Source organism: Cnephaeus nilssonii, assembly GCF_951640355.1.
Source record: "Cnephaeus nilssonii genome assembly, chromosome: 5".
Taxonomy (NCBI): Eukaryota; Metazoa; Chordata; class Mammalia; order Chiroptera; family Vespertilionidae; genus Cnephaeus; species Cnephaeus nilssonii.
Genome location: NC_137076.1, coordinates 22,335,165 through 22,346,712, shown reverse-complemented (window position 1 = coordinate 22,346,712; position 11,548 = coordinate 22,335,165). Strand labels below are relative to the sequence as shown.

The 11,548-nt window shown below is 52.4% G+C and overlaps 1 protein-coding gene across 3 annotated transcripts in view; it reads left to right on the top strand.

The window, feature by feature from the left end:
* The first annotated feature begins 1,330 nt into the window (after window positions 1-1,330).
* The window catches only part of RFX1 (regulatory factor X1), a 32,825-nt gene continuing 22,607 nt past the window's right edge, over window positions 1,331-11,548 (top strand). For 2 of the 3 annotated variants that reach the window (XM_079772833.1, XM_079772831.1), the window contains exons 1-2: window positions 1,331-1,460; window positions 9,854-10,200. In XM_079772833.1, coding sequence (XP_079628959.1) covers window positions 9,900-10,200 — 301 coding nt within the window. In that variant the 5' untranslated portion in view covers window positions 1,331-1,460; window positions 9,854-9,899. The remainder of the gene's footprint in view (window positions 1,461-9,853; window positions 10,201-11,548) is intronic. The other variant, XM_079772832.1, reaches the window with a different exon arrangement.

Genomic DNA, 11,548 nt, shown 5'->3' with positions numbered 1-11,548 from the left:
AGAAACATCAATGATGAGAATCATCCATCAGCTGCCTTCTGCACGCCTCATACTGGGGTTCGAGCCCGCAACCGGGCATGTGCCCTAACCGGGAACTGAACCGTGACCTCCATGCCATGCCAGCCAGGCTAATTTTGATATTTTTAAAATATTTTATTAAAATATTTATCTTGATGGTTGAGTTGTTGCACCCAAAGGGCTCACCATTCTGTCTTTTCTTTTCTCTCCTGGGGAAAACCGAGGCACCGACGCCGGGGCGGCGCGGAGCTCTGCTAAGCGGCCGAGCTCCCCCCACGCCCGCCCGCCCGCCCGCCCGCCCCCGGTGAAGAAGGGGCGGGAGCTGACCTTTGCTTATCACCCGCGTGGAAACATCTAATTAAGTCCCCCGCCCGCGGGAGACCTTTCCAGGGCGGCCCGCGCCTCCTGAGGGGCTGAGATAGCCGTGGTGGCCACGGCCTCGGTGACCTTTACGGGGCTGGGAGGAGGGAGAGGGCACGGCGGCCACGCGTCTGGCCGGTCTGGGCGGAGATGCCAAGGGTTGGGTCGCTCCCGGGCTGGTATCGGGCTGGGGGCTGGGACCTGGGATTGAACCGGCCTCAGTTCCCCAAGTCTATCTCACCGTCACAGGGCGAGGGGGAGAGGGGAAGAGCGCCCCGTGACGTAATCGAACCCCGAGTCCGGACTCCGCCGCTAGCGTCACAGACGAGCAGCGCTGCGTCACCGCATTCCTCTCGTGACCTTAGTGCGGGAGGCCATGAACGGGCCCACGGGGAGGAGGAGACGTCTGAAGAGAGCACTCTCTTCTTCCTCACCCTTATATTTGGTAAGACGTTTATAGTACACAGGAGCGGACTACCACTCCCAGCTGGCCTTGCGTGCTGCGCATGCTCGCGGCCTCCAGTTAGAGAGCGCGGCAAACCTTTAGGGTAGATTGACGTCCTTTTAGTCGAAACACAGGGCAGCTTTACAGCCGCAAGCCATAGACCCCACCCCTTTATTCTTAGCCGCTGCTTCCTTGCGGGAATGACGGGCTCTGCTGCCTTTGAGGGTTCAGTTTCCTTTGATAGACATTCCTGCCGATTAATCAGATCGCCGGAAAGTCAAGAGGGTGTTGAAAAGCGTGCTTTAGGACCAATAGCTTAGCAGCAGGGCCCAGCACTGTCCAATCACTCCTTCTGGCGTCGCCAATCACCCGGCACCCCGCCCTTGCCCGTGACGTAAGTAGGGTGGGTAGCAACAGTTGCCCCGGTGAGGGAAACGGAGGCGCCATAGCCACGGTAGTCGTGGCGACCAAGCAACCCGGCAACGCGAGTCAACAACAACAACCGCCCGGCCGACCCCCACCCCCACCCCGATCCCCGACCCGGCCCGGGGACCCCGGCACGTTCTGTCCCCCTCCCAACATCGCCTCCGAGACCTCTGGAAAGCCCTTCTGCGGACAGAAGTGGGGAGAAGCCAAGGTAACCGGGACGGCCGGGGTGGCGGGCCGGGGAGGGCGGCGGGGCTCGGGCGGCGGGTGTCGCTGTAATCATAGTCCCGGGGGAAGGGGCGGACGGTCAAAATGGCGGCGACAGTCGGGGCCGTGGGGGAGGGGGGCCGGGGCCCGGCTGGGGCGACACCACCCGCCCTAGGCCCCGCGGCCCGGCCCCCGCGAGGGGCGGGCGCTCGCTGGCCCGCGGCGAGCGGAGGTTGACGGGCCCCAGCGGGGGGCTTTTATATATCAGGAGGTGTGGAGGGGCGGGTCTGGGGAGGTTGGGCCAATAGAAGCTAGGGAGGGGCGAGGCGGGGCCGAGGTCGGTAGGCGGGGCCAGGCCACAAGGTGTAGGCGGGGCCAGGCCACAAGGTGTAGGCGGGGCCGTCCTGTGCACCCTGGAACCGGGTGGGGCAGCTGTCGCCGGGGGCCTTACCGCTCTCCCAAGCGATGGAAGGCCACCTGTGCCTTTTCTCTTTAGAACCCCCCTAGTTGTCCCCAGGACTCAGTGCCAGCCACAGCCGCTGAGTCCTCAGTTTTTCATCCTGTAAAATGGGGAGAACCCCCTTTTTTGCATTTCAAGGATTCCTAATTCTTTTCAAGACTTTCTCTAGGGTTCATCTTTGAACTTTTACCTCATCTACTGTTTCTGAATGTGTTTGATAGATTAACTATTAGCTAGTTTCAATTTCAACCCTGCAGTTTCCTCGGAAATCTGCCTTCTCTCTGAGAGGAGGCCGAGAGGCAAAGTTTCACGGAGAAGCTGTGGGCTAGGAGTATGGCTTTAGCCTGGAAGATTTGATTTGCAAAAATCGAAGCTGATGGTAGGGAAGAGTGATCTTGAGTGACTGAGTTAGAGGAACAGGAACTTGATTGCTTCTCTGGGGCTGCTGTCTTAGACCAGGTGTAGCCCCTGGGCAGGGAGTTTGTCACTGGAGTTGGGACCATTCCTAGCTGTTCTGCCCCTCCTGGTCTCCCTTTCTGGGGATGGATAGCAAATGGTGCCTGAGGAAGTTTCTTAGATTTAGTAAGCTTCTTCTCTTGGCGTGACACATGTTTTTGTGTCAGTCAAGTTGGTGTCAGTTGGGTCACATGTTACTGAGGAGGTACCAGCCTCCAGGGCCACGTGGGCAGGAGGGAGCGGTCACTGAGGTCAGAGGGAAGGGGAAGTAAGTGTTCCACATTTGTTAGAGGAGAATTGGAGGGACTGCTTTGCCAGACGACAAGAGCTGCCAGCTTGGGGAAGAATTTTTTTTTAAGCCAGCCAGGCCAAGTCCACTTTCCCTAGTCTCCATCTTGCTTTGGAGTTTGACATCAGCAGAGCTGAGTGGCTATGTGCAAACGGCCACTTTTTTTTTTTACTATGTCTTTTTAAATAGGTTTTTACTGATTTTTTAAATTTTTTTTTAAGAGAGGAAGGAAGAGGGAGAGAGAGAATGTGAGAGAGAAACATCAATTTGCTGCCTCCCATAGGCACTCCATCTGGGGATCAAACCCGCAACCTAGGTATGTGCACTGACTGGGAATTGAACCAGCGAGTTTTCAGTGCACAGGATGACACTCACCAAACTGAGTCACACCAGCCAGGGCCAAACTGCCACTTTTTAAATCAATCAAACTTCAAGGAGAAGGATCGCATTTGAGGCTCTCCCAAAGCTTTCCCCCGAGGATTTAAGATAAGGCTAGGGCAGGGGGTTCACGTCTGCAGGGAATTTTCCTAGGCCAGGCCCTCTGAGAGTTGGTGTAGGACCCCTTGAAAGTTAGAAAATTTTCAGTAAAGATCTAGAAATAACCAAATTGCCAGAAGGATCACCACCTGTTAGAAAAGCAAATTTTGAAGCAGAAAGAGATGATTCTGATTATCTACTCTTGTTGACTGTCACCCACCTCCCATAACTTTTACAATTATTTTTAATATATACTTTTATTGATTTCAGAGAGGAAGGAAGAGGGAGAGAGAGATAGAAACATCAATGATGAGAGAGAATCAGTGATCGGCTGCCTCCTGTACGCTCCCTACTGGGGATTGAGCCCACAACCCGGGCATGTGCCCTGACCGGGACTCGAACCTGTAACCTCCTGGTTTATAGGTTGACACTCAACCACTGAGCTTTGCTGGCTGGGCAACTTTTACATTTAAAGGGCTCAAGCCCAGAGGGTCATTTGACTATGGTAGGAACACTGGTTTGGTTTGCTTGTCCTTGAAAAATCAATTTGCTTTCTAGCTTTGCTCTTGGGCAAGATACTTAACTTCCTAGGCTTCAGTTTCCTCCTATCTAAGCTGGGGGGCAGTAATCATTGGTAATGATTTTAATCTCATGTTACTGTGCTGTGGATTCCATGAGAGAATACAAGTTGAGCATCAAATACATAGTAATTTCTCAAATTATGTTAGCTGTTACTGTTGTTATAATGATTGTCACTTCCTGCTCAGCCCTCGGAATTACACTGTTTGCATTTATTTTTATCGTTTTGAATGGGGTGAGAGCCTAGTGGCTTGAAAGGTTGACTCGCTTGCTGGGCTGTGTGGCTAGTGACAGGGATCTCAGGAGCTGGATGCCAGGACTCTACTCTCCTAAGGCCCTTCTCTGGCTTTAGGAGAGTAGCCAGAAAGAAAAATTGTCCCTGGGCCCTGGGCCCCGGGCCCCCACTCAACCCCAAGCTTTCCAGGAGTCAGCTGGGTAAGCTGGCGGGGTGGATATCATGGGAAAGGAATTCCTGGAGCTGAGGTCCTTGCCCTTCCCTCCCTATACACTCCCTAGCATTTAGGGGATGAGGATAGAGGATGCGCCAGGCACCAGGGACGTGGCCTGCAGATAACCTCAAAGTATATGTTCTTCCTGATCTAGGGGGCTCATTCTGGACCAGGAAGCATCATCCACCCCTGTAACACAAGTCTGCTGCTGGCAGAAGGCAATAACTTTTTCTTTATTTTCTTCTCTCTTTTTTTTTTAGAGAAAGTAGAAAGAGAGAAGGAGGGGGAGAGGAACAGACATCAATGTGTCCATTGTTTGGTTGCCTCCTGCATGCGCCCTGACCAGGGTTAAGGAGTGAACCCAAAGCCTAGATACATGCCCTTGACCAGGAATTGAACCCACAACCCTCCAGTGCTCTGGCTGACGCTCTAACTGCAGAGCCCCACTGGCCAGGGCAGCGATAACTTTTTCACAAAGTCTCACCAATCAGTAGATTCTAACCGGCTTTTGACATTCACTAGCAGTGTGTCCCCAGCCCATGGACACTCATTTGACAGTAAAAGTTGAGCCCCCACTGTGGTCTAGGAGCTGGGGTTGGAGTGATGGACAAGGTTGGCAAGATCTCTGCCCTAGGTGTTATGAGGAAGGGGGAATTATGAGTAAGGAAATAAACAAACAGAGAAATACAGGGCTAGGAAGAAAAAAACAGGAGTATGTGTTCCAGAGTGCTGGGGGGAGGGACACTTGAAATACAAGAAGGTGACAAATGAGCTGGGACCTGAATGAAAAGAAGGAGCCAATGATGGAGGTGGAGGTGAGGAGAGCATGCTTATAGGGGGAAGAGCTGGTGCAAAAGTCTGGAGGCTGGAGGAGGGCTGGAGCATTTTAGGAATGAGAGAGGTTGTGACTAAAACATCCAGATCGAGAAAGGCAGGGACTAGAGGGGCCAGATCCCAAAGGACCCTATAGGTCATGGGAAGGGCTCTGAATTTTACTTATTCTCTGTGATGGGGAGCCTTGGAGCCTTTTGAATAGTGTCTGTATTTTCAAAGGATCTTACAGATTATAGAGGTAAAAGTGAAGCCAGGAGCGAGTGACAAGGCTGTGGCAGGGATCCAGGCAAGAGATGATGGCAGCTCAGACTTGCATGGTGTTGATGAAGATGGAGAGAAGTGCCCAGCCTTAGGATATATTTTGGAAGAATTATTGACAAGTCTTAGAAACTAATGGGGTATAGAGGATGAGGGAAACCTACATCATTATAGTTAATTTCCCCACCCCCCTGTAAGTTCCTTATTGAAGCCATTCGATAGATGAGGAGGGTGAGTTTTCTTTCCCTTTCCTCAGAATGGTCTCATCTAAGATGTAAACCATTTGATTATAGGATCTGGTGTCCAAAACAGGCCACCAACTAAGGACACCACCTGTTTTTGTATGGCCCTTGAGCTAAGAGTGATTTTTACATTCTTGAATGATTGGGAGGGGGTAAGGGATCAAAAGACAATGGATAATATGTCATGACATGAAAATTACACTGAGTGACCAGATTATTATGATCTCTGAACGCATAATAATCTGGCCACTCAGTGTATATCCTATATAATAAAAGGCTAATATGCAAATTGTCCCCTCGACCAGGAGTTCGACCAGCAGGCAGGTCAGCCAACCACCCATGTCCCCTCTCCCTGGCCAGGCTGGCCGGACCCCACCCATGCACAAATTCATGCACCGGGCCTCCAATATATATAGAGTGGCCAGATTATTATGCGTTCAGAGATCATAATAATCTGGCCACTCAGTGTATATGAAATTAAATCTCAATGTCTAAATAAAGTTTTATTGGCACAGAGCCACACTTGTTTACATATCATCTGTGGTTGCTTTTACACTACAATAGCAGAACTGAGTCATTACAACAGAGACTGTCTGCTCACAAAGCCAAAAACATTGACTATCTGGCCCTGATCTAGAGTCATTCTCCAAAAACATAGCTGTTGCCTTTGAAGATAGGTGCAGCCATTGGTGTTTTTCTTGGTAGTTCCATTGCCAAGGAGTAGATTTACTTAGTTATTCCTTTGTTTCATGTGCTCTTCTCCATCAAGAAAGGGGTCTCATGTTCAAAGAGATGAGGAATGCCTCATGTTGTATAGAGATTTGTGACTTATTCCTCTTTAGGGAACATCCTAAATAACTCTGCTTAACCCATCATCCACAAATGGAGGGAAAAAATGGTTCCTTGGCCAAATAATTATGGGACATTTGGCATCCTGTATAGCCCCTCCTGGAGACTGACAATAACAGTTCTGAGAAGGCCTCCAATATAAAAGTTGATTGAACTGTTTTATTCATTCTCCTCACCCCTCTCCTGAACTCAGCCTTTCAGACCTCATTGCCTCCTCCTCCTGTCCCTGAGTGGAAGGGATGAGGTCTTCAGGTTTTGTATCTCGAGGAGAAGAAACCAACAAAGTGTGTGGAGCTTTTAAAGCCCTTTTCTGGTGGGAGGGGCCACAAAAGACCAGCTCTCCTAGGGCTGAGAAAGCCCAGGCCAGGATTACTCAAAAAGTGCCCCCAGGACTACCTGCCTCAGAATCATCCAGGGGTTGGGTAGCTCAAGCAACAGACTTCAGGACCATCCAGATCTGGGCAGTGGGGCCTGGGAACCTGAATTTACCTAGCTCCAAGTGATGCTGATGACATCAGAATCGGATTCCCCCTCAGTGCCTCCTTCCAAGTGCTCAAGAATGGTGCCTATCTCCTTACCCTTCATCCGCACTAGGCACAGATATTTGTTGAATGAATAATAATAGCAGCTTCCAGCCCGGCCAGTGTGCTCAATGGGTTGAGCATCATCCCATATACCAGGAAGTCACTGGTTCAATTTCCGGTCAGGAGTTGTACCCGGGATGCGGGCTTGATCCCCAGTGTGAGGCATGCGGGAGGCAGCCCATCAGTGTTTTTATCTCTCTCTCCCTCTCCCTTCCTCTCTCTCTAAAATCAGCCCTAACCGGTTTGGCTCAGTGGATAGAGTGTCGGCCTGCGGACTGAAGGGTCCCAGGTTCGGTTCCGGTCAAGGGCATGTGCCTTGGTTGTGGGTACATCCCCAGTAGGGGGTGTGCAGGAGGCAGCTGAAAGATGTTTCTAACTCTCTATCCCTCTCCCTTTCTCTCTGTAAAAAAAATCAATAAAATCTATTTTAAAAAATAAAATAAATAAAATCAATTAAAAAAATTTTTTTTAAATAGCAGCTTCCATTTCTCAGTGTTCATTGGGTGCTAGGCCGATCTCTTCGGATTTTTACAACAGCCCTATGGATTGGCTGTTCTCATCACGCTCAGGTGACAGATAGGGAAACAGGTCAGTCATATGTTCATGAATTAAGAGACAGGCTATGGTTGATGTCGAGGTGGGTCTGCCACAAGGCAGTTTGATGATTTGCTATAGTCCCTTGAGCACTCGAGCTAGGCCAGAGTTTGGACTTAATGGTGTGAGGAGCCCGTGGGAGGTGACCTCTCTAACGCTGGCAGGAAGGAGTTTGGGAGGGTGGAGGCTGGAGGGTGGAGACCGTGTGTATGGCAGACAGCAGCCTCTTGCCTCTCCAGATGGGCAAACTCCCCAGGCTGCCTGAGTTACCAGCAGGGAAGCACTGAGACCGGCCACCCATCCACTGTGCCCGGTAGATAGCTCCCCAACTGCCTCTGCCCCTTTTTCCCTAATGGCCTGGCCTGGTAGGTAAGGGAGCCCCAGGGCTCTGCCAGCTCTGCCTGTGCCAGCCAGCGGAGCCCTATAACTCCTCCCCAGCCTACCCGAAGCCCAGCAAGTGGGCACACCCAAGTGCAGACAGAAGCCCCTTTGCCTTTGTACTCCGGGCCAAGAGGCAGGACCTGGCGGCTCTTCCTCTTTCCTGAAGTTTGTTAGAGGGCCCTGGGTGATGTTACAGACCGGAGCCATTTCCTAGTGCTTATTCTGTGCTGGGTGCTTGGCCAAGCTTGCCCACTCGACCAGACTGAACTCCTCAGCCACCCTGCATTGTAGGCCTGCCGTCCTCCCATTTTATAGACGGGACAGTGGAGGCCCAGGAAGGGGAGGCTCTTTTTCAAGTCACACGGCTAGGAGATAGCCAAGTTCAAGTCCTGACTCGGACAGCTCTTGGGTCCTAGCTAGGGAAATAAAGGGAAACCATTGTGTTGCCCAGCATCCCTCAGGCTGCACAGGTGAACTCCCTGCCACCATTTCTGCTGCTTTAACAGGGGCCCAGGGCAGGTGGCTAACCTCTGGGAGCAAAGGGTGAAGGGTGAAGGGTGTAGGGGTGGGAGGAAAAGGGTTCCCTCAGGTCTCCTCACCTGAAAATCTACTGATTGTGAGAAATAAATGAATCCGGCTCCCTGAGTAGGGCTGGGGGCTAAGAGGGCATCTGGAGGTTAGAGAGACCTGGATTCAATTCCTTCCCTCCCTTTTGCTCCATAACCTTCAGCAGCTCACCTCAGAGCCTAGCTGTGCTCATCTGTAAAATGGGCATGGTGGCTCCTCCTTCACTAGGCTGCTGTGAGGAAGCAATCACAGCAAAGAGCTCCTGGGGCTTCTCCTCAAGGAGCAGCAGTTGTTTTTCTCCTCTTTCCCCTTGAAAATCCCATTCTTAAGTTGGATTTCAGGCAGGACTGTCAAACTCAAATCCAGGGGCAAGGCAGGGCGGGGCCATGAAGGTGTGGGGCTGGAGCTTTACCTCTGAACCACTCAAGCATTTGTTCCACTGATCGTAGATGCTCAGGAGCTGGGGGTGGGGTGCATTGGGAGATGGAGGGCAGAAACTATCAGCCCATTCCCTGCTGAGGTAGTCTAGCAAGAGGGATGCCTTGCCTAGCCCAGCATCTGGGAGAGGAACCATGACCAGTTAGCAGCCAGAAAGGCGCTCTCTCCATGATGAGCTCATATCTGGTGTGTTCACCTATAATTGCCCTCAGGCAAAGGCCCGATAGCTTCTGTGGCCATAAGCAGTTGCGGGGAGCGGGTGTGGACTCAAATACCTTTCTGGTACCCCACTGGGAATGATACTCAGCCAAGAATCCAAGCCCAGATGGTGGGCACATAGGAAGCTAGCATGGGTTGGCTGGCAAACAACTTGTCCCAAGACTTTCCTTTCCAGCAATTAGCTGATTGGTCAAGTGCTCAGAGCACCCACGGTTCAGCCTTGCTGCTTCCATGTTCTGTGGCCTGGGGCAAGCTCTTTAACCTTTAACCTCTGTGCCTCTGCTCCTCATCTGGCATTCTGAACCCAAACCCAGATGTGATTGTTGCAAAGTTTAAAATGAAATATGGAAAGCACAGTGCCTAGCCTGTAGGAACCCTCAGAGAACTGTACCATTTGTCTCTGGGTGAGGGCCCAACTGAGTTCCTCCTGGCACAGGGGTTCCCCGGGCACCAGGGGCTGGGACGGAAGAAGACAGGAGTCCTGGGCAGGGGTAAGTGGAAGAGGTGCAGCCCAGCCTCAGTCCATACCCAGTGCCTCCGTAGTGATGGGTTAGTTACATTTGGCCACCAGCCTCGGTATTTAATTAAGTCAGTGATGAACCCAAATGTGTCTCTAGGGAGCCAGGAGCTGTCCCTGGCTTCCTCTGCCTGTAGATTAATTTTTGTTTTTCCTTCTTTTGTTGTTTCTTTTTTCCTCTTCCCCCCTCCCCTTCTTCCCAAGGAAGAAAAAAAAAGCCTTATTTATTATCATTTTCCCCACTGTTGGCATGGCAACACAGGCGTACGTTACTGAGCTACAGGCAACCCCGCAACCCTCCCAGCCGCCACAGGCCCAGCCCCAGCCACCGCCATCAGCGGCACCCCAGCCCCCCCAGCCGCCTGCCACTGCCGCCACCCCCCAGCCTCAGTACGTCACCGAGCTGCAGAGCCCCCAGCCCCAGGCACAGCCACCGGGCAGCCAGAAGCAGTATGTGACGGAGCTCCCGGCTGCCCCCACGCCCTCACAGCCAGCCGGCACACCTGCCCCGTCCTCCGTGTCCCAGCAGTACATCGTGGTCACCGTCTCTGGTAAGTGGACATGTGTGTGGGGCCAGGGTGCTCTTTAAACAACTCCAAGAGGAGCTTTGGGGAGCATCCTGGCAGTGAGGGCTGTCACTTACTGTGCCTGTTATCAGGATGGCAGCTTTCAAACGCTCCAGGATTCCCAGGTGAGACTTGGGGAACATCTCTGGGGAAGGAGTTATAAAGCCAGACAGGGAGGCCTCTGTGCCCCCAACTCTTCCCCACCAGGGCAGCTCTAAGAGCTGTTTCTGTCTCCCCAAGTAAGATGTCACTTGAAGAAAGGATTGGGCAGTGGAGTTAAAGTTCATAAACATCTGCTGGAGAGGAAGGTGAGCACATGGCCGCTGTGCAGTAGTCCTTGCCTCACTGCTCACCAGCCCCTTGGCTGCCCTGCCTCAGTTTCCTCATCCAGAAAAGGTTCCTAATGGTTTCATGCGCTCAGGGGATGTGTGTGAGGTGGGGCACTTCAGGGAGATTGGCTGGAGGGCCTGAAGACATCACCTCTCTCCCTTCTCGTTTCACTTTTGGCAGGACTTGGGCCAAGCAGGGCTCTTGGCTGGACAAGTTCAAGAGTATGTAGCCAAGAGTTCCTGTTTCTCACTATGGCCACCCCTTAAAGCCATGGAGCACATGACCAGGAAACTTGGGTCATGGCGCCTGTGCAGCCTTCCTAGAGCATCTAACCCATGCCCCAGTCTTCCCAGGACAAGGCCAGACTGGGCAGAGGGAACCCAGAGCAGAGGGTTCGAACAGACGGTCACTCCCCTGAGGAGAAGTGTATATAGCTCAGGCAAAGACTGGACGTTTCCAATGTGCTCTGAGGAAGGGGAGGATGCGGCAAAACTCCCAGTTGAGGCTGGCCCAGATCTTTTGGAGTGAAAAAGGAAGTGGCGGTGGCGGGGGGGAGAGGGGGGTCACAGTGCATTCTGGGGGCTGTAGGAGGAGCAGATCAAGACTGAGTTTAGGACCATAGATGATAGTCAAATATGTGGCAATTGACATGACTCCATGGAACTAGGACAAATGCGGCTGGGGCCCTGGGCAGCATCCTGGAGATTCCTGACAGTGTCAGTGTCCCCAGAGAGGGCCAGGGGGTGGGGGCACGCAGGAGCTCAGAGCATTGGCGCTTTACCACACAGATGGTGTGGAGGGATGGTACATGAGAGCCATGCGGAGCACACTGGGTTGAGGCCAGGCCATGGGCATGGCCAGGGTTTCCAGGCCACAGATCTCTGGTGGGTTCTCAGTGCTGCCCAGAAATCCTGCTACATCTTCTCACTAGCATACCCCCCACTTTCTGAGAAACCCACTTCCTCTCTCCCCGCTAACCTCTGTCACCTCCCTCTCTGTGTTC